The sequence below is a fragment of the Petaurus breviceps genome, unplaced genomic scaffold (genome assembly GCF_028583685.1).
Source record: "Petaurus breviceps papuanus isolate PSGF00001 unplaced genomic scaffold, PetGlider_PUasm1.0 166, whole genome shotgun sequence".
NCBI lineage: Eukaryota > Metazoa > Chordata > Mammalia > Diprotodontia > Petauridae > Petaurus > Petaurus breviceps.
This window is the reverse complement of record NW_027185737.1, coordinates 1,479,865-1,503,691: the sequence shown is the minus strand read 5'-3', so window position 1 is coordinate 1,503,691 and position 23,827 is coordinate 1,479,865. Positions and strand designations below refer to the sequence as shown.

The window sequence follows — 23,827 nt, the reverse complement described above, 5'->3', positions numbered from 1 at the left end:
TCCACTGGGTAGACAGATCTTTAAGGTCTTAAGGGAAAAAAAATGTCATACCTCCCACTTCTTAATATGGCCTGGAGACATGTTTTCCCACTTCTACCCTTAAACCCTTCGGGAGCCTTGGTAGATTAGATACTATTAATACAAAATCCATGTTAGCTTGGACACAGCTAGCAGGATTTTCTTTTGCCAGATGCCATTCACTAGGGTAGGGTGAATAGAAGCCCTGAATGGGGCATCTCATGTTGGATGTTCTGACTAGCCATGGAGCCTTGGGTAACTTCCTTCACTTCTTTGGGTTTTCTTTTCTTCCTCTGTAAAAGGATATAAAATGATTCAGAGACCACTTTCAGCTTTAAAATTCTGTGTTCTAAGGCCTTTTCTAGCTCTGCCATTCTATGTCCTAAGGCCTCTTCCAGTTCTGCCATCCTCTGTTTTCTGTTCTAAGGCCCTTCCAGCTATAACACTCTATATTCTAAAGTCCCTTCCAGTTCTGACATTGTTGTTCTGTGCTCTAATTTATGCTTCTTCTAGGTCCAACACCCATAGTCTATGTTCTAGATCAGTGGGGGTATCAAACAAAAATAGAAATGGATCCCTGCAGCCAAAATATTAACTTAGAAAATCATAGATTAACATTATATATCTTATATTTTTATTTATTTTGTTAAACATGTCCCCCTTATATTTTTATGTGGTGTTGGCCATACTCCAGAGTTTTGCAGATCACACCTCTGCAATCTAAAGTCTCTTCTAGCACTGTGATTCTAGTATTCTATGATAATATTTCAACTGTGGAATATTCTTATAACATTTGATGTATTGGGTTTGTTTTTTCTTAGGATTATTCATGAAGATGGTTTCTCGGGAGAAGATGTGAAGCAGTATAAGCCTGTGGTTTATAGCAACACTATCCAATCCCTGGCAGCTATTGTCCGTGCCATGGACACCTTGGGCATTGAATATGGTGACAAGGAACGAAGGGTAGGTCGATATTCTGATTGAGACAGTGGACTGAATGACTCCTCTCTCTATTACTCTGCTTTTTCCTTTTTTAAATACCAGGCTGCCTGGAAGGAATGACTGTGGATTATGCCGCATAAGAGAAGGCATATTTACACAACCTAAGCAAATATATCCAACTGACTTGGTAAATATAATCGAAAAAGGGCCTCAGAGTAAAGAGGTAGGCACAACTTTAGGAAGGAGCTTTTAATCAAGGCAGTTTGAATGCCAAGTTTCTTCTGCAGATAAGAAATGTCTGCTGACCTATACACCATTCAGAAGCTTAGCACTACTTAGCACTGCAGTAATACTTAATAGCTGAAAATTAAGTTGAGGCATCATCCAGTCAGTTGATATGCATTTATTAAGTACCTACTACGGACCAAGAGATACTAAGACCTAGAGTTACAAAGTACTAAGCCCTAGAGATACAAAGAAAGGTAAAAGAGAGTTCCCTATTGGGGGGAGGGGGAAATTGCATTTAAAATTACTCCCTCCCTCCTCCCCCACAAAAGAAAGTATTTTCAGCCACTCTAGGTTGAGTGTGGGATAATCCTGACAGATGTCTAAGGAGTTCTCTCCTCCCCTATAGGAAGGCCATGTCATAGAGCAGGGGCTGTTTTTAAGGTCTGTTTCTAGGCACCCATTTAGTAGTGAACTGAGTAAGTATATAAAAGCAGCTTGTTTGCAAACATTTGAATTAACCACAGGATTGAATTTTATTCAACCACTCTGGTAACGAGAGAGAGAGAGAGAGAGAGAGAGAGAGAGAGAGAGAGAGAGAGAGAACATAATATGTCTATTTTCCTAGTCGACACAGAAAAAACAATTCCAGGGAACTCCTTCCCACAGCAGCTTTTCCCCGTTTCTCCTCTAAGGATTTTAAATCTCAGTGATATTTTTCAAATGTAACTTATTGTACTGAAATTGTATATTAATGGGAATCTCAGAGCACGATGGCAACTGGGCATGGATGGCTTGGAATTGGACACAATCTGCTGATTACTCTGTAGCTTGGTTTGAATGATGCATGTATCTTGTCATTGCCAAAATCCATGCACATTGGGTGAGGAGAAGAGTGGAAATGGAGCAAGCCTTCATCTTCCATGTCTGATAAATAGTCTCTGACAGATGGCTTTCAATGTAGAAACTTAATTTTTTATGCATAAAGTGCTGATTCTACAGAAACCCATCAGCACCAAGGCTCCAGCTTTGCCAACTGATGGAGATGCTTTGGAATCAGGAGCAACTGATGGGTTATTGGGATCCAAGAGCATCAACAAAGGTTCTTGCACTTCCCACTACTACCAAGAGGGGCAGGAGTGGAGGTGACAAATTGGTTCTGCATAGAGAAGCCATCTGATGCCAGCCTCACCAATGGACTTGAATCATCCTAAATTTTATTCTGCTCTTGTTTAGCAACAGAAAGGGAAGAGTGCAGTAATAAGCAGAATGAATTCCCTCTTCCCCTCCAGGGTTTCCTACTTAATCCAAGAATAAGCAGATTACCGTGCAATCAACAAATATTTATTGAGCATCTTGCAACTTCTTCTGCACAGAAAAGATAATCATACCTTTACATTTATACAATACTCCACTTTACAAAATGCTTTGTTTCATCTTCTTCTCCTTTCTATGATTCTCCAACTACCCTATGAAGTAGGCATGGCCTTCCAAATCCCTTCCCAATTCCCTCTCCTAGCTCTTTGTTCTCTTCCCTAGAAGAATACTGCTTATTCAATGACAAAATGAGTATACATGGCAAATATGTGACCGTTGATCAAATCTTTTGAAAAGGAGTAACCATCTAAGGCCCTGTAAATACCAGGAGACTCAGAAAACTGCAGAGACCAGGCCTTAGTTCTCATCTGATGGAAGGCATAGCTATACTACCCTCTTCTATTGGTCTTTTTTCTTTCTCCCTCCCTTCAGTAAAACTCAGCTCTATGACCTACCTTCTGTGACCTACCCCCTATATCACTCTGAGTCTTTCTGCCTTGGTATCAGTGAATGATAATGGATTAATCAATAGATACTAAAGGATTATAAGGGTAGGGATTCAGGCTTATCATTGCCCAAAGAGCTGGGTATTTCATTTTCTAGAGACATTATCAAAGTTTGAAATTCTATTCATTTTAAAATCTGATGTTCATACAAATACTTACTGTGTGTCTAGTATAAACAAGGCATTGGGCTAGATGTTCTTAGGGTTACAAATCCAGGTAGTCCTAGGGCTCTCCCCCCACCCCAAACTTACCACCTTCTAGTAGGAGAGATAATGTTTTGATACTTTTATAGATCTATAATTTCACTAGCATTCATGTTCCTTACACCAAGGTAGGATAGTTTTTCATCCTTTGTAATTCTTGATCATATTTTTCTCTAAATCCTCTATAAATTATCTAAAATGTTAGTCTTATTTTAATATCTTTTGAGTACTACTATACCATTTGATCATTCTTTCTTTGAAAGTAATATCAACCTTGAAGAAAGTCTATATTGGAGTGCCACAAATCTCTTTCTTTGACACAATTCTTTTCAACATTTTAGTAAATAAGTTGGTTAAAAGCTTAGTAAGTTTAAAGGTGGCACAGATCTGGCAGGAGACAGGGGACATAGGCAGTATGCTAGATAATAAAATCAAAACCAAAACATTTTGACAAACTAGAACCAAATTTAATAAGATATATAATAGGTAAAGTCAGACTTTTTAAAAAATCAGTTAGATGAGTACAGATGGAGGAAACATGACTAAACGAAAGTTTGTGTGGAAAAAAAAAACTGTTTTAGTAAGCTGGAAGTTTAACTTGAGTATACATCAAGATATGGCAGCTAGAAGAGCCATAAATTATGTGAAGCTACATTGAGAAGTATGATACCCTTAAGTGAGGGAAAAGATATACCTGCTCTACTCTGCCACAATCAGGCTACTTCTGGAGTTGTGTTCATTTCTGGGTGCCATATTTTAGGTAGGAGAGCAACAAACTGAAATGGATCCTGGCAGTAGTGACTAAAATGGCGATAAGACTTGAAACTATACCACAGATGGAACAATTGTTGGAGTTGGCAATGGATTTATACATGGGATGTCAAGGAGAAGGAAAAGGCAAAGATCCAAATAATAAGCCTAAGAAAGATGATTGTGCCACCAGCAGAAATAGGAAATTCAGAGGAGTGGCAGTTTTGGGGAAATGGTGATGAGCTTAGTTTTGGACACTGCTTTTGAGGTATCTGGGACTCGTGGTGATACAATTGCAATCAGAGGACCTGGTTCAAATCCTGGCTCTGCTACTATCTCTCTAGACCTCGATCACCTTTTCTATAAAATAAGATGGCGAGAGACTAGGTGATTTCCAAAGTGCCTTCCAGTTCTAAATTCTATTATCCTTTGAAATGTGAAACTGGAACTCAGAGGTTAGCGATGTAGATTAAGGAGTCATCTGTATAGAGGTGGATAATTGAAGCCATAAGAGTGGGTGGGATCCTTAAGGAAAGTAGGTTAGAGAACAAGAGAAGGTAGGCTAAGAGCAGAGTCTTATACCATCCCATTCCCCTCCCCCCTTTTTTAAGCATCCTAAATAATTTAGAAGCATACATTTGCATATACAAATAATTTCTATAACAAAGAATGCTGGATTTAGAGTCAGGGTTTTGATCCTGGCTTTGCTACTTATTAACCATATGACTTTAGGCAAGTTGCTTACCCACTCTGGGCCTCAGTTTCCTCATCTGTAAAATGAAAGGATTAGACAAGATGACCTCCAAAGTCCCTTCCAGCTCTAGATCCACGAGAACCCAATGCCTTACATTACTTTCCGGGGAACAGAATGCTTTGGTCTAAATACAATGTGCATGATCCCTTGAATGAACCCTTCAAAAGTAAGGGAAGAATGAGAATTTCAGGAATCTGAGCAAAGCCATTAGAGGAAATATCTATGGTCAGATGGCCTTTTGTAAAAGCATGGCTATCAGGCATTATCCTAATCTGCCTATGTATTGGGACAACTCTGGCAAAGATGTATAGGGACAACTCTGTCAATGACTTCATTATAAAAAACCCTCAATTATTCATGTTCATTGAGCTCAGTATGCTGTACATCAAGAGAATTTTACCATGTGGCAAGTTTGTAGTGTCCTAGTCCACTACAACTGTCTTAAGACTCTCATACAAGATGCACATCCATCAGTGATACATTAAATTTTTTTTTAAAGGCAAAGGGAACAATAACCCTTTATTATGGGCACATTTTAACTCACACAAGAAAAGCCTTGAGATCTACCTGAAACACTCAGAAAATGAGGAAGCAGCATCAAAAGAAAAGGGGTTTAAGTCAAAAACTATATCCAGATCTCAGTCCCTGGAGGGACAAGAATACAACTGGGTGTTACTTGCCAGAGAAGGCAAAGATACAACCAGGTCTCAGTTGGCAGGAAAGGAGAGACCATTTGCTGGACCTGTGAGGTGAAGATCATCAAGGTGGAGGAAGGAGTCTGTGATCCTCAGAGATCTGATTGTCTTCTAAATTTGGCACATCCCTGGTTACAACTCGCTCTCAGCATTTTTCCTTGTTTGGTATGAGAACACACAAGTTCCATTCTCTACACTAGGACTACGCAGTGCCATAGGTGAGGAACAGGGTTTGATAGGATCATAGTATCACTTAGGTGTATCTGATTGGTTCATCTTATGTTACAGGTAGGGAGATGTCAGGGATTGGGCAGCAAAGTTCTACTGAGTACAAGACAGATCTGGAAATCTCCAGTCTAGAAGAGTCTAGACATGGAAGGTTCCTGAAAAGGGGCTCAGTGATAGGTGCTAAGCAAGAGAAGAGGGTATCTCTAGAGCAAAAACAGCATGGTGAACGTAAACCTAACTCTAACCCCACATCTATCACAAGTGGAAAGTACCTGTCTCTCCTTCTTGATGAGAGAAAAATAGACAGAGTGAGTGTGTCATACAGCAAGGGCCCATTAGGGCTTTCATCCAGTTGTATCCCTTCCCTAATTTGGCTCTTCTTGCTTGTTTTCCTCAGCATCATTGCCCTAGAGGACAGGGCAGTTTGTCAAAGATATTCTGGAATCAGCTTTGGGATTATTCAGAAGACAGAAATGCTCGACTGTGTTATTATTTGCCTTTGGTTTGAACATTACACCTATCATATTTATTAAATTTCTCTTGAGATGGAAAAACTCAAGAGCTCTTTAACTTGCATCACTCTGGTCCTATACTTCAGGGGCATCCTATGCAGACTCTTGAATCTAAAATCAGGACAATCAATTTAAGTGTCTGATTCTGGTCAAGCTTCATTACCATGGACAGAAAATAGATACAGTTTCAGTGATCATTAATTTTTACTTTACTGCATATAAGCTGGTTCCATTTTTTTTCTGTCTTCCAAGATAATACTCCCTAAAATGGTACTGACTGGAAGCCAGTGGAGCATCAGGATGTGGAAATGTCTGGTCTGAGAAAATTGTTTTGGATTTGTGTCTGCAAACATAAATCAATGTGCAGACTATTTAGAGACACTTGATGACTCTGCCACCATCGTTATTTAAAGGAGTTTACTAAGCCCCTGGATCAGTCTGTTCAATGTGCTCAGTGCTATACACTGAACATTAAACATGACTCCCTGCCCTCCCAGAGGTTCCAGTTTAAACAACAAATGCTACTATGTTGACATTAAAAAGCTATAGACTAAATAAACAAGCAGAAGTAAAAAGTTCAGAGAACAAGATTGCTAGAGCTAGAACAGAATGTAGAATGCCGGAACTGGAAGAGACCTTAGAAATCATTTAGTCCGACCTCCCTCACTTCACAGGGGAAGAAACTGAGACCCAGAGAGGTGACCTGTATTGTCTAAAATCCCACAGCAAATCACCTCAATTCTCAATGCCTTAGTTTCCTCATCTGAAGAAAAAAAAGGAAGAAGATGACAAGTCATAAGAGCTAAGCTGAGCCACATCCATGTTTTAGAAAACTGGTGGATGATGGATCACTGGAGTTACCAGAGATGAGTGACATCAGTGTAGGGTGGGCTATGTGAGTGCAGCCAATTTGAGGCTAAAACCTGAAGGAGAATACCAGTGTTTGGAAGACAGCAGGAAGGAAGGCACTGGACTGACTGAAACCCAAGTTTAATCTTAGATGTTAATCAATAATTCAGGATATACTCGGTAGTCTCTCTGTGGCTGGTTCCCTCACCCAAATCAATCTTGCATGTTTATCAATAATTAAGAATATTTTCTATGATCTCTCGATGGCTTGTGACCCCACCCATATTCTCTTTCTGAGAAAGTCACAATCTGGCTCATTTAACACTTTCCTTGGGCTATTAATGGTCATTCCTGCTAGCAATTCAAGACTTCCAATAAGCATTTAAACATAGAATATTTATTCGAGATAATAATAAACATAGTGGCTCAGCCTCTTTAGCAAAACAATAGTATATTTTCTGTATTAGCTATCTTATCTGCAGGTGATTTCTATTTCTAAGAGGTAGCTAGATGGTACAGTGGATAGAACACCAGACCTGGAGTCATGAAGGCTTAAATTCCAATCTAGCCTTAGATGTTTACTAATTATGTGGCTCTGGACAAGTCACTTAATCTCTTTTGTCTCAGTTTCCTCATCTTGAGAGAAATGATTATTTATAATCAATAATTTAGAGACATCCAGAGTTCTCCTCTTCTTCTAAAGCTATGATTTTTAAAAGTTCAGTTTCTTGAAGGACATTGCTGATAATGAGATCAGACTAGCTTTTCTTGTTCAAGACCCCATGCTGGTGGAGTAGCCATTGTGTTTTGTTCAGGCTTGGGTGAAGCATACATTCTTTGAATAGATTGCTACACCTCAGGAACACTAACTCTTTGAAGGCACATATAAACTGTGAGCCCAAGCCATGATTGTCTTTGGTCCAAGAGAGAGGCCAAATGACCATCCTTTTACTAATAATATACCAACCTTATTAATAAAATGATTAAATTGCCCAGAAACTTATGTCTCTCAAAACTTTTTAATCATCCCAATCTGTAAAATGGGGATAATAATAACACCTACTTCACTGGGTTGTTAAGAGAGGTTTAAAGAAGATAATCTTCGTGTAAGTCAATATTATATTTATACAAATAGTAGCTATTATTATAATATATTATCCCCCCAAAAAAGATTAAATGATTCAGTCTCAGTGCCCCAGAATTCATCATGCCAAATTGGAAAAGCTGAAGGATCTGTAGCTTGGGGATCAGTTAGACATAATGTAGTTCCAATGATATTATACCATATCCTTTTGTTCTTTAACTGCATCATGTGTGTGTCTTGTCTCCCAGTGTGATTGTAAGGTGCGTGAGGATGGGGACCCTTCCTTGTCCAACTTTGCTATTTCCCCAAATGCCTAACACAGAACAATAAATAAAACAGTTGATTCTCAAGCTTTTTTGCTCATTTCACAGTATTTTTCATTGTCAGAAGGAACCCTGGGACATTGTAGAGAATCAAAAGAATCACACAGGCAGGTATGATTGCAAGTACATGTTCCACATAATTCAAGGTACACTTTGCAGAGCTTGGGACACACACTTCGAGAACCACTGAAGTACACACTTCCATAAGATGTGCTTAAGACACATGGTCACATCAATGTGGGCACTCCCTCCAGTGGTGCAGGTTGCAACCCATCACTGATGCCTATTGCCTGTAATTCTTGTTCCTGCCCTGCCATATTCTCCATAGAGAATTTATCTATTTATCCAATGCACTAGAGCCCTTTTGCTGGCCTCTTAGTCATTTGAGGATAACAGTGCAATGCCCTGGCCGTCCATCTGTTGTCCCTCATTCTTATCTTCCCTACGTGATGGTCTGCCTCTTTTCCCAGACGTATGTGGCCTTGATAACATCTTTTGGTGCCATGTCTGGCATGTGAGCCATCCCTGTCAATCTGCTGCGGTGCACTACTTACCCCCATCAGGAGTCCTTCCATTGCCTTTTAGGTCACCTACAATTTATTCTTCTAAGATCATCTCGTTCCACAATTTGCAGTCATATGGTGCTCCTGAGAGAATACTGGCACTAAAAAGATGGGTTTTTGTGGCAGGGCAGCAGCTTGGCATCAGTGAAAGTGCTGTACATCTCCCCCATTGTAATACATCCTATCCTCCTCCTCCTGCTTTCTTCTTCTATTCAGTTACCAGTCCCGATCATTGTCCATAGATAGATAGATAGATAGATAGACAGACAGACAGAAAGATAGATAGATAGATATGTAGTGATGGACTAACTCAAAAGGCTACCCCAAACAGCCCATTTCTACTATTCGGCCATGACTTTCCATTAAAGAAAGAGAAAATATATGGGAAAAAAAAACATTTCCATGAGTTCTTAATAAATACTTGCTGACTTGCCTGGCAGCCTCCAGGTCAGGCACAGAAAGAGCTGGGCCAACTCTGCAATGGCTCCTATCTCAGCTCAGCCAGATTGCAGACAAACATTTGCAAAACCTCACTTACTGGCAAATGCTGCATTATTGCCCTTACCCCCCACAGGGGCTTACAGAAAGAATTGGAATTGGAATGGATCCCTTGCGCTACTTAAATCTCTTTTCTCCATGGCCCCAGAAGTGCCGAGAGGATTTAGAGGGAGCATTACAGTTTCTCCAGCATATTCCATTGCACTCACACATCAGATAACCAATACCAAAAAGTGAAAAATACAAGTATGAATTCAGTTCAGAAAAGTACCTACTATGTGCAAGGCACTGTGTTAGGTGCTTGGGATACAAAGACTAAAATGAAACAGTCCTTGCCTTCAGTGAGTTTACTTAAGGGTTGCAGCAAAGGAACATAGGTTTGAGACAGGAAGGGACCTTAGAAAATCATCTAATCTAACACCTCCCTTTTACAGAAAAGTAAACAAAGATCCAGAAAGGGTATATAGTTTGTCCAAGGTCACATAAGTAAGTAACAGAATTGGAATTTGATTCCAGGTCCTTTGATACCTACTCTATCACCTCTTCCTTTATACTGCATTGAAGTATAATCAAATGATGAACCAAGGTCATTTCAGGGTGGTGAGAGTCCAGATTATGGATTAAGAACAGCTTAGTGTCACCCCTGAGTGGTAGAAGGAAGTTTCTAAGGCCTTCAGGAATGTTCTACAAATGAAGAAACCAATCCTCAATTCCTTCCCCAGGCTTTAGCTCTTTCCCATCTCAAATCTCACATAATATATAACTCTTCTCCAGTGCACTTATCTGTTTTCGTGCATTATATCATTTTGAAACATAATGTATCCCTTTACTAAGTTATACACTCTATTAGATTCAGGGACTAAATCATTATCTGAACATTCATATCTTGCCTAGTGCTTGGCATAGCATGCTGCACATAGTAGGCATCTGATACGTGTTCACTGATGATGGGATTCACATTTGTTAAGCATTCCTGATTTATTAATAATCTCTGGTCCACCTAACAGACCCATTTTCCAGGAAACCATTTCACTCATGCCCATATGCCAAGTGACATACCTGTAAATGACAGATGACTTTCCTCAGATAATAGATGAAATTTTGACTTGTTCCTTCCCCTCTGGAAACCAAAGCTTATTTGGTACCATCCATCAGCGTCATCTACACATGGCACATCCAAATTTGCCTTATGTATCTTAAACAATTATCAGTTAATAGTGTGCCTGCCAAGAAACAGCAAGGGCATCAGATGGCTGAGGAGTTCACTTAATGGTTAGTGAAACTGCTAACCATCATTGTCATCAACAACCACCATTTATTCTTCTTCTATGTAGAAGACCCTGCCACTGCTTTGTCATTAGTCTTCTTAGCTCATATCTCCCTTCTCCAATCCTACACATAACAACAAAAGTGTTATTCCTAAACCCCAGGTTCACCCATGGAGTCCCCCTACTCAGTAATCAATTAGGAAACATTGATTAAGCCTCTACTATGTGCCAAGCACTATGCTAAGTACTGGGGATACAAAAAGGAGGTAAAAGACAGTGCCTACCCTCGGGGAGTTTACTGTAAGCTCCAGTGATTCTCTTTTGCCTTTTGGATCAAATAAAATCTCGTTTATTTGGCATTTAGAGTTCTTCCGAGTCTGGCTCCAAAACATCTTCCCAGCCTTAATAATAAACTTTATCCTCCTCAAATTCAACATGCCCAAAACAGAATTCATTTTCCTTCCCACCTCCATGCTCCCCTCTTGCAAACTTCCCTGTTACTGTCCAGAGCACTGCCAGGTCTCTAGTCACCCAGGCTCACAACCCCTGTGTCTTTCCCCATTCCTCACTCACATCCACCCACATAGTCAGTCTGTTGTCTCTATCTTGTCCCTATCTTTTTTTTTTTTAAAGCAATTGGGGTTAAATAACTTGCTCAAGGTTACACGGCCAGTTATTTCTGGATGTGATGCTAAGTATCAGAGCCTGGATTCGATCCCAGGTCATCCTGACTCTGGGGCTGGTGCTCTTACTCACTGTACCACCTAGCTGCCCCTATCTTGTCCCTATCTTTACAGCATCTCTCATATATGCCCTTCTCTCCACTCATACCACTCATACCACTGCTCTAATTCAGGTCTTTATGGACTATTGCAATAGCCTTCTACTTGTCTCCCTGCCTCATGTCTCTTGCCACTTGATCCATCCTCCACACAGCTGCCAAAGGAATTTTCCTAATGTTTTAAAAGTCAGCCCTGAATGAGATATTTCCTCTGCTAAGCAAACTCCAGTGGCTCCCTATTACCTCCAGGATCAAATAGAAAGCTCTCTGTTTGGCATTCAAAACTCTGTATAACTTGGTCCCTTCTTTCCTTTCTGGTCTTCTTATACTTTACTGCCTTCCACAGACACTGACCTACTTGAAGTTCCTCATACATGACATTCCATCTTTTGATTCTGTGACTTCTCACTGACTGTCCCTCATACCTAGAATGCTCTACCCTTTTCACTTTACCCTTTTAATTTCTCTTTTTCCTTCAAAACTGAAATCCTGCCTTCTACAGGAGACCTTTCACCCCAGCAGCTGCCTTCCCTCTGAGATTATCTTTCATCTACTTCTTCTACATCTTTTATGTAGCTAGTTATTGTTCTCTCTCATTAGAATGTATCCTCCTTGAAGGCAAGAATGGTTTTTGCACTTATTGACCAACATTCAAGAAGGCTAAATTCTAGCCAAACTGACCTTCTTGCTGTTCCTCCCACAGAACATTCCATCTCCAATCTCTATGTTTTTGCATAAGCTGCCCACACGCACACACACCTGGAATGTCCTCCCTTCCCACGTCTGCCTCTTAGGACCCCTGTCTTCCTTTAAAGTTATGCTCAAACTCCTATTCATCTCCTATATCAGGCCCTTGTTGACCCAGCTGCTATTGCTTCCCTCCCTGAAATTATCTTATATATGCCTTGTCTATGTTTTCAGTAGATTTTATGTGTATGTTGTTTTTCACAAAAACATTAAGTTCTCTGAGAGTGTTTTTGCCTGTGTATTACCTGCACCTAACCCAATGCCTGGGACTTAGTAAATGCTTAATAAATGTTTGTTGATTGGTTCATTGATCACATCTAGGTAACTAAAATTCAGACCTACCTGTGGTTCAGGGTTTGTTCCTGGAAATCATTCTTCTATCCTCACTTTGCAATGTCCTGAAAGAAGTTTGATGCCCAACCTACAAACACCCTTTGTCTTTATACAAAGTCCATCACTCCCTATTTTCTTGAGGCCAGTTCAACATAGTACCTGTTTGGATGTATTTACATTTATGATGACGATCCTTCTCAACCCTGCCAGCTGAAAGGCACGGTATGAAAGAAAGAGCATTCACTTTGGAATCAGAGGACCTGGGCTCCCTTCCTCTTCTGTTGCTTAGAAGCTGTTTTATAAGCTTTGTGACCTTGACTAAGTCACTTGACTTCTGGGCATTGGCTTCTTTATAGGTAATGAGTGGGTTGAATTTGATGACCCCTAAGGTCTTTTTCAACTCTGAATCCCAATAGATTGTTACCCATGTTTCAGGCAATTCAACTGTCATGAACCATGAAATCATTGGAACATAGGATTGACCACTCCCTGGGGACGTTTAGCTGCCCTGATGATGAGAACAGAAGGAGCTATCTTTTGTGTCTATTCAGCTCTCCCCTGATGGTATGATGGGAAAAATTCCACAATTAGCTCAGGTCCAAATCTCACCTCTGACAGAGCTTGAGAGGGGCTTCTGAGGAGCATGCAGGAAATGGGGCTGGAATGTCCACACAGTCACCTGAATATGTGGGCTTGGTTGGCCAGTTGACCTGGCCAACAGCTGTTCCTGATTAAATGAATGAATTCTTGCCCTCAAACTTATCAGGTCTTCATCACTAACCTACCTCCAGAAAGAACATGAAGCCTTTGCCATTTTCATCCTCTTGCAGAAAATGGAAGTTGAGAAAATCCAGGACAGCAGGATATGACCCTGGCTATGTCCTCTCAGCCCTTTTCTCATAGAAGAGAATTTAGCTCTGATCCTGAGATGATTGTTTATGCCTGAAACAGAGTTTAGTGGCCAAATGCTGGTTCCAGGGACCTTTCTGTCACTGCTAAAGTGCATAATTCACTAAGATCAGACAAAAGAGAGGGATTGAGGGAGGGGGAGTGGAGCTTGTAGGGAATGCAGGCTGGGATGGCAAAAGACTTGTGGAATCTGTTTTCATTCCAATGACTTATACTTAGGAGAAAGACTCACAACAGGACTTACAGCCCACTTAATGGCTTACCAAGTCAGGAAGGTATGAATAATTTTGTTCTGAAATGCAGAGGTGGGAGGGGAATAAGGGGGGGAGGGAAGCACAACCAGAGCTGATTTAAACCAGGTCGTTGTAAGTGGCTCCAAGGTAAGGGCCACTGGGAATGATAAAAATAACAGCAATTAACCCTCTCTGGAGCAAGGGTGGGGACTCTGAGTGAAAATGGCAGGCTTGCCTTCTGAATGTTAGGGCACAGCAACTTTCCAGATCCAAGTGGTCCCTCCAGTTCATATCAGATCCTTGGCATCCTAGACCTAAGCCCCTTCTGCAACCAGGACAAGAGAAGAGAAACCATTTTCCTGGTTTCCCACAGCCTTCACCTTCAGCAGCCTGACCTCAAGCACATTTGCTTCATTACAGGGTTTTCACATCATGTCCTTATTTACTGGTCTGTATACTGTATGTAGTTTTTTACATGTTTATTATCTTCATCAGGCTATAAGCTACCCAGTGTTAGGGATGTATGGCTTCTGCTTCTGTATCTTCCCGATTTGGTTCATCTTTTCGAACCATAAGAAAAAATGTGGGAATGATATCTTAGAACATAGATTTAAGAGCCCACAGGTGTTGAGCATCATAGTTCTGGGTAATTAATATTTGACAGAAACTATGATCCCAGATCAAATCTGCTTTTCCTGTCCTGGGTCCTAAAATGATCCAGATAAATCTCTCCATGTGATGGGAGGGAAAGCATCATTGGATTCTCCAGCTGTTTAATGAACCATAAGTTTCTAAGACAGGGTACTCAGTCGCATGGCAGACATGTCCAGGCTACCTTTCCAGGTCCCCAGGCTACCCACTGATCCCCTTTGGGCACTCTACATTCCAACCAAAATGGCCTATTTGCCATATCCCATACATAACATTTTGTCTCTCATCCCCACACATTTGCATAGGCTGGATCAACCCCTTCTCAGAGATATTCTAGGGCAGATTGCTATTCCTATTCGTAAGGGGGAATAGAAGCCTCTGAGGTCTCTTCCAACTCTGAGATTCTAAGATTCCATTTATCTTGCATCCATTTGGAAAACTACAATTTGTTCCTATTTTTTTTATCTTTTTCTTAACTTGGATAGACAATGTTTATAAGAGAATGCCTTAGAAGCTCATAGGAGTATTGTTTTGTATTGTATTATGTTAAGGGTCTCAGTACAGGCACTCAAGTTGTTTCCCCTTTATGGAATTTATAATGCAAGTATAGCTGTTTTCAGAAACTACTGCCATTAGATTCTGTGTGAGGTGAAAGCTCGAAAGAAGATACAGCCTGGTTCATCGTCAGGAGTAAAGATTAGGGGGAGAAAGGGTGTGGGGAAGGAGGCCAGTGTGCTATTAGCACATCTAGAGATACCAGCAGCCCATGACTCATCCTGAAGGCCTCCCCCAACAACTGAAAGTGTTAATGTAAACACAGTGCCCTACATAATCATATCCCAGCACAAACACAGAACACAGCATTACTTTAAAAAAAATCTTCCAGTTGGTAGAAATTACTGAAAGGGTTCTCATTTTATTTAGCTAATGATAAGGTTTTTCTGATATGTCACCTTTTACCCCAGGTATTTAGTTCTCCCTATAAGATTACTCCCCAAATCCCCATACCATTACCTTAAAAGACCATTATTATTTACCTATATGTAGGAGAAAAAACTAAACCTGAACTTAGAGTCTCTGTATGTGATACATATCAAAGGGAAACCATTGGGATGAGCCTACATCACATGGAACTTGGGCATTGCAGGCAGAAAATCATGGTAATTGATTTTTTTCTTTAAAGTTTTCTTCCTAAAGCACAGTTCCGATCACATTCCTGTTCTCAAAAGCCTTCAGTGGCTCCCTATTTCCTAAATGACAAGTCCAAGCTCCCTAGCCTGACATTTAAGGCTCTCTACCATCTTTCCCCAACCTACCTTCCTGCCCTAATTTCTGTTATTCCCCCACATGGACCCTATGGTCTAGTCCTCTCTGGTCCATTTACTATTCATCCCTGATTATTCCTTAGGCTTCCCTACCTCTGTCTACACCCTTGTTAATGGTATTCCTTATCTTATTATTATACCTATTATTTATTATACCTAAAGGTAATCCTTCCAGAACAAGCTATCTCTGTTTCTTCATTTATTCCAATCCTATCCATCTTTTAAGTCCTGTTTCAAATGTCGTCTTCTCTAGGAAGTTTTCCTCGATTCCCTATATCTTAAGTGATCTCTTCCTCCTTGGAATGCCTAAACTTCTTACTGAAAGAATTGCCATTCGTTCAGCTCATCTCTGTGTTCCATGTATTTAGTGGTCTTTTTATGTGTATGTTATCTCCTTTCCCCAACTAGACCATAAGCTTTTTAAGGATAGGATCTGGGTCCTTTTTTGTTTTATACTCATCTCCCACACCACTAGCCCCCACCCACACACCCCTAGCATAACACCTTGTACAATATAGATGCTCAATAAATACATGTTGATTAATTGATATCTGGGTCCCTGGTAGCCTCTGCTTAGCTGAAACATATTAAAGAATAAATCTGTGTCCCTGAGGATGGACTAAATGCAGACCACTTACAAAGAGGGCTTTGTTTTACCTGTCTAATACATGCTTAGGAAACATTTTGATAATCACATATGAATGTATAACACTTTGGAGTTGTCAAAGCATCTTCATATTTTGATCTGCCCAACACATGTAAGGGAGGCAGAGTAGCAATTGTTGGTCCCTTTTACAGTTGTGGAAACTGAGGCTCAGAGAGGCCAAGTTACTTGTCCAAGATTATATATATGTAAAGTATCAAAGTTGGTACTCAAACTTCAAGACCTTCTCTTCTCTTCCGTATTGTGTGAGTCCTTGGGAGAGATAGACTAGACATACATGTCAGTGACATCAGGACTTGTTTTTTAACTACCAACTAACACAACCAGACTGAACTATTTACTTGAGTACAGGTGAAAATTGTTTGAGATTATTAGGGGAACCTTTTCTGGAGGAGGTAAGTTCTGAAAGGAAATTATTTGACTTGATAGTGAAGAATAGGAAAAGCATTCTTTGACCCTAAGCTGTTCAACTTTTTTATCAATGACTTAGATGAAGGCCTGCTTATCAAATTTGCAGAAGACACAAAGGTAGGATGGGCAGTTAATGTATTAGACCAGAAGTTCCAAAATTAGTGTATGAGATACCCAAACCCCTTTCAGGCTTCAAGGTCACAACTATTTTTATAATAATACTAAGACATTTTAAATTCTAATATAATAAATGTGTATGGCTTCAACCCACATAAACAAAAAATCTTTGGTGTCTTCAATATTTTTTAGTATAAAAAGGACCTTAAGATAAAAATGTTGAGAACTGTTGTGTTAGAAAATAAGATTTTTCTTAAATAGACTAGAATAATGGGCTGAATCAAATAAACTGAAATTGAATAGAGATAAATGTCAAGTCCTACACTTGGATTCAAAAAATCAGTTGCCCAAGAACAGAATGGAAGATGTGCAGCTAAATATGTAGAAAAGATATAAATGTTTTCTTGGACCACAAGCTCATTATGAGTCAAAACATGGCAGCCAAGAATTCTAGTCTAATATTCAACTACATTTAAAGAGATACAACATCCAGACTCAGAAAGGTAGTAGTGCTATGCCCTATTGAATTCAACCCTGGTTAGAACCCATCTAAAGGCTGTGCAGTTCTGGGTACCACATTTTAGGAAGGACATTGACAAACTGGAACAGGTACCAGGAGGGTAACCGAGTTGATGTGGAAACTGGAAACTGTGCCGTAGAAAGATCAGTTGAAGGGACTGGGTATGTTCTGTCTAGAGAAAATAAGACTTAGGAAGGACATAATAAATGCCCTTTGATATTTCAGGAACTGTTATATGGAAGAGAGTTTAGACTTGTTCTGCCTGTTCCAAAGGGAACAGTGGATGAAAATTACAAAGATGCAAATTGAGGTTTGATGGAAGGGAAAGAATTTTAGGTTTAATTGTAAGAAAAACTTCCTACTCATTAGAGCTGTCCAAAAGGGGAATGTGCTGCTTCAGGAGATGGTGGATTCCTCCTTACCAGAGTTTTTCAGTTCAAAGCTGAAATGCCCTTTGCTGGGTATATGATAGAGAATTCCTATTCAGGTATAGAGCAGATAGAGGTAACTTCTGAAATTTCTACTAGTTCTGGAATTGTAGAATTCTGTAGTTGAGAGTTAACCAAACATGTACATGTGATCCCCTGGTTGATGGGGAAGAGTGGTCCTAAGGCAAGAAATTAATGTAGGTAAGTCTTAGTTCTGGGGAAAAAAAAAAACCTGTCTCAAAATGAGAACTAATAATAACTACCACCACAACAGTGCATTTATGTGGGGCTCTAATCTTTACAGGGTTAGCCATGATACAAGACTCCAAGCCCTTCCATAGGTATAAAATGAGATTATCATTAAGCAAGAGAAATTATGACAGGGTTCACAAAATCCCTATGAAACTTCAGATCTAGAAGGGACCTTAGAAATCATTGAGTCCAGAGGAAGTAATAGACCACACCCCACCCCAAGAGAAGAAAATTGACTCACCTAGGGTCATGTAGTGTTTGGGAAAAGGAGCAGCTCTGGTGGGAAGAAGAGCTGAAACGCCTGGTCTCCTTTCAGAAAAATCCTTATGGTTTGTGGCACACCTGTGAGCTTTTATTGGCAATCTCTCTCAGCTTGTTTGAAGTAGAGAAGCTTAGCACAGTCCCTGGCACATGGTTGGCATTTAATACATATTTGTTAACTTGTAGGATGCTGTGTGTGCTACTTATGTGATAAGCTTCTTCCCTAAGCCTTACATCTGTCTCCAGGTTTAAAGATTCCATTTTGTTGGGGGGGGAGAGGGATTGTAGGGGGGAACAATTGGGGTTGATTTTAAATGCCATTAAGTTTGAACAGCTCTCTATGATGCCCTGCCTCTGTAAGCCATTTACAGCTCCATAAAAATATCTATGGGCAGCTAGGTGGAGCAGTGGATAGAGTACTGGGCCTGGAGTCAGGAAGATCCATCTTAACGAGCTCAAACTCAGTTTCAGAAACTGACTGAGTGAGCCTGGGCAAGTCACTTAACCCTGTTTGCCTCAGTTTCCTCATCAGTAAAATGAACTAGAGAAGGAAATGGCAAACCACTCCAGTATCTTTGCCAAGAAAACCCCAAATGGTATCACGAAGAGTCTGACATGACTGAAAACTACTGAACAACAACAGAAATATCTATGGTTAGTTTTTCTTTCATTATATCCACATGTGTACATATATGCATCCAAACACATGCATGCACACATACCCCAAAACATTTATTAAAAATCTGTTGTGTTCAAAACCCTGTCAGCACTGGAGATCATATATTGCCTAGTAAGACATACATACCCCTTGCTTTCAAGAGGCTCATAGTATAGTAAAGAGACAAGATGGTAGCACAGGTAGCTATCATAAAAACCATCTATTAGGGGAGGCCAGGTGGCTCAGCGAGTAAGAGCACCGGCTCCAGTGTTAGGATGACCTGGGGATCAAATCTGGGCTCAGATACTTAGCACCACACCCAGAAATAGCTGGCTGTGTAACCTTGAGCAAGTTACTTAACCCTGATTGCTTTAAAAAAAAAAATAACTTAAAAAAAACCATCTATTAAGTGCCTACTATGTGCTAGCCACTGGGCTCAGTGGACTCAAAAGGAGCCCTAAGACCTCAAGGAGTTTCCTACCTGAGCCAGGTTGTTGGGTTTTACAAAATCATTTTGTTAACAAGAGCTCTATAGAGTCATTTTTTCCCCTTTAAAAGCAAAGAATATCCCCTCCCACCTTCTCGGTGGGGATCACCATGTTGTTCCCTTCTCTTGGCGGAGGCTCCGCAAATGGGAAGATGTGCCGATGCTGCGAGCACTCTGCTAGAATTCTGCTGTCAGACACCTGGCTGTTGCAATCCCTAGATAGAAAAGCATTTAAAAGCTTCCGCTCAATGTACAATCCATCAGTCATGAGCCATTAGGATAATTGCATCAGACTTCCTCCTGCCTCTCCTGCTTTTTCTCTTTTTCCCCAAAATGGAGGGCTGGCTTGCTGGCTTCTTCCTCTACCCTTGTGTCACATTTGCACTCTGGCAACTGGTGTGATCCCACCAGAGCTCTGGGGTGGAAGAGTGTGCTCCTGCAGAAGTGGAGAAGCGTCCTCACAGGACATTGATTTTCTGTCTCGAAGAGGAAAGCCGTGCACTTGAGGTTTCTAATCCTCAAGTCCCCTGTTCTCTTAGAACTCAGAACAAGTAGACACAGGTTTGGCATAGCACTCAATTTAATCAATAAGTCATCAAATATTTATTGATTACCTACTATATGCAAAGCCCTAAGCAAGGCACTGTGGGGAATTTTGGGAAGTCTAAGGCACAATCTCTTTCCTTAGGGAGCCAATAGTCTAGTTGGAAAGATTAATGACAATCATAATAACAACAGCTAGAATTTGTATAGTTCTCTAAGGCTTGCAAGGCATTTTATGAGTATCTCATTTTACCCTCACAACAATCCTGGGAGGTAAGTGCTATTATTATTCTCTATTTAGAGAGGAGAAACTAAAGTAAATAGAGGGTAAGTGATTTTTCCAGTCACGCAGTTAGTAAGATGAGGCTGGATTTAAACTCTGGTCTTCCTGACTGCAAATTCAGCCCTCTGTCCACTATGCTACCTAGCTGCCGCAGACTGTGACATCGTTTAATCTTTATATTCCTGGCCAATACAGTGCATTGCACATAATAAGTGCTTAATAAATATTTGCTGGATTGTATTGAAATAAGAGTATGAAACAATATAGAATCATAGTTCATCTTCAGAACGAGGGGATTAAACTATATATTCTCTGGATCCTTTCTTGATCTATCTGCTGGTCTACAGTTCTGTACCCCATAGTGCCATGGGAGTTTAGAGAGGTAGAGATCATTGTGGGAAAACTTCACAGGGAAAATGTGCCTTGAGCTGGGTTCAAGAATTTCATTAGATGGGAAGGTGCAGGTGAAGACATTCAAGGGAAGACAGAACTACATGAACAAAGATGTAGAGGTAAGGTCGTGCAAGACAGGTTTTGAGGCAGCTAGTGGCCCAGTTTGACTGGAATGCAAGAGAATAATGAGAGATAAAGCTGGAAATATAGGTTCAATTAGAATGTGTGAGTTTGGACTACGTCAAAGAGATTGGTCTGTAGGCAATGGGGAGCCGCTGAAGGTTTTTTAATACAGAAATGGGATGATAATGAGGTCATAGTGTTAGAAGGGACTTTAGAGGTCATCTAGTCCAACTACTTCATTTTACAAATGAGGAAACTGGGGCCCAGGAAGTTTACTCGCCCAATATCATAACAGGCAAGGCCCATTTAAGTTAATTGCCCAAGGTCATGCAAGTAGAGAACCAAGGTCCTTGGACTCCAAATCCAGTGATCTTTCTGCTAAATGGTTTTAGGTAAAGATTAATCTGTTGTCTTGCCCAGCAAGGAATTAGAAGAAGAAGAGCCCAGAAATGAGGAGACAGGAGGAAGCTGATGTAAAATCCAAGTATGCAGGGATAGTTGCCTGAATTAGGATGGTAGCAGTAGGAGTGGAAAGGATGGGATGAGTGGATGGATGAATCCAAGGTACCATTTAGGAAGAAAGAATTGACAGGACTTGGTGACTAATTGGATGGGGGAGGCAAGACAAATGGAAGAATCATCAAAGATGACTGAGTTTTTGAGCCTGGGTGACTGGGAGAATGATGGTGCCATTGACAGAAATAGGAAAGTCAGGAAGAGATGCTGCATAGGGCACTGGCAATGAGGAGAATGGAATGGAAAACTGAGTCCATTTTAGAAAGATTTAGGTACTGGCAGTCTACATTTACTCTATATGTAGCATGTATCTACCTCTTTATTTAATACTGTCTTCATAATTAGAATGTAAGATCCTTGAGGGAAGGGACTGTTAAGTACATGATAAATGTCTCTTGATTTATTGAGTGACAGGACATACAGGTAAAAATGTCCTGCAGATAGATTATTGGAGTTGGGGAACTGGGATGTAGCAGAATGGCCGTGATTGAAGGTATTGAGTCGGGAACCATTTGCATAAAGCTTCTGAGGTAGTGAGAAGCCAATGCATTATCCTCCTCATTGAGGAGAAAGGATGGATACAGAGCACTATTCTGACATCACAATTCCATGAGGTAGGTAGGACAACCATTATTATTCCATATAACAAATGTGGGACACATCATGGAGTAATGGATAGAGAACCAGCCTCTGACACAGGGAAACCAGGGTTCAAGTCTGACCTCTAACACATACTGACTGTGTGACCCTGGGCAAATGACTCTACCTGTCCCAGACATCTCTCTAAGAATTTAAAGTAGAGCAAATATAACCTTCATTTATAGAGACACATTCATCACTGGATATTCCCTATCCTAATAAAATCAATCTGAAAAAAAAAAAACATGGAAGCGGAGGCCCAGATATAGTCAGTAAATTGTGCAGTATCATAGGGCTAGTCAGTGATAAAGCCAGGGTTAGACCCGGGTCCTAGACTGTACTTTGATGTTCTTTCAGCTCTCCCAAGGGGACCTCACACAGAACCTAAGGGAAGGTGGAAATAAGAAACTATATGGGGAAGGTGAATCAGATTTCAAATTTAATTTCTAGGATATCATTGGATCTCTACTGGGGGTAGAAATAATGACATTTAAGTATTACAGTGGTACATCAAAGTGCCCTTTTTTTAATCCATACAAGAAACTATAACACCACATTCCATCTTATGACATAGAATCTCTTTACAGCCCAGTGGTGTGTAACTTTGTGTTTAACATGGCTTCAGGAACAGACAGGAAAACATAGATGTTATCCATTTCTGTGTCTTGCATAGTGCTCCCTGGGGCCTTGGAGTCACGTCCTCTCTCCTTGTTCAAAGACTTTGGGGGAGCCATGAGTGCATATTACTCCAAAAAAGCAAAACCTGCTGACAACAGAGGCTATGCCATGAGTCTAGTGAAGTAGAAAAATCAAAGACATTTTCTAACTAATTCAGGTCAGCAGCCACTTGGCTGAAGACTAACCAGACAGGTTAAAGCAAAGGTGGCAGTTTTGCTTATATTCTCCAGACAGGTGCTTTAGTTCTTCTACTTTATTTGGGGTGAGGGGAAGCCATGGATGCCTCCACAGGGTCTAATCAAAGTAGGTTAGCCTCTCTCCAAGGAGGCCTGACATAGACTCTCCCAGGAAATACTGCATCCATTATGTTCCTGCATGCTTCATTCATCTGAGGACAAAACACTAGAGTCTGATGACACCTGGAAGAAGAGCATGTGCTAGAGGTACTGTGGCCAACGAATCTGGCTCCAAAGAAAAGAAGAGCCATTCATTTGGAAGTCACTGATTACTTTCATGATGAGGGAAGGGGAGAGAGAAGAGATGCATCCCAACTTGAAGACTCTCTCTTTCCTATTTTATAGAATGGGCAAGGGTGGGCAAGACCAGGCTTCTAGTACATTTTTTTAAATTTGACTTCCTGTTCAGGACTCGATAATGCATAGCTTAACTTCCTGTCTATTGATGATTATTAATGCCAAAGGATCCTAATAGGATCATAGATTTGGAGCTCAAGGGTCCCTCAGAGTCATATACTACAACCCCATTATTTTACAGATGAGGAAACTGAGGCACAGAGGGGTTAAGTGACTTGCCCAGGGTCTTATGGCTAATAAATACCTTAAGACCTTAGGTATTCCTAGATTCAAAGTTTTCCTGAATTCAAGTCCTGTGTCCTGTCAACTATGACACACTGCCTCTTGTCCATAATGTGAACTGACCTGAGAAGCTAGTTCACCGATTTCTCCTCTTTCGCCTTCAAAGAGAGACTTGGTGGCTGTGTCTATTCCCAGTGATATGCTTTTTGTGTCTTTCCTGTTTACTGTTATCACATCTAACCTAGAAAATAGACTTGAATAGTCATGGATGAACATTGGGAAGGAAGGAAGGAAGGAAGGAAGGAAGGAAGGAAGGAAGGAAGGA

At 40.5% G+C, this 23,827-nt stretch overlaps 1 protein-coding gene across 1 annotated transcript in view; it reads left to right on the top strand.

Annotated features, from left to right (window-relative positions):
- The first annotated feature begins 840 nt into the window (after positions 1-840).
- GNAO1 (G protein subunit alpha o1) overlaps positions 841-23,827 on the top strand; it is a 140,701-nt gene continuing 117,714 nt past the window's right edge. The window contains exon 1 of the mRNA XM_069082445.1: positions 841-981. Coding sequence (XP_068938546.1) covers positions 940-981 — 42 coding nt within the window. The 5' untranslated portion in view covers positions 841-939. The remainder of the gene's footprint in view (positions 982-23,827) is intronic.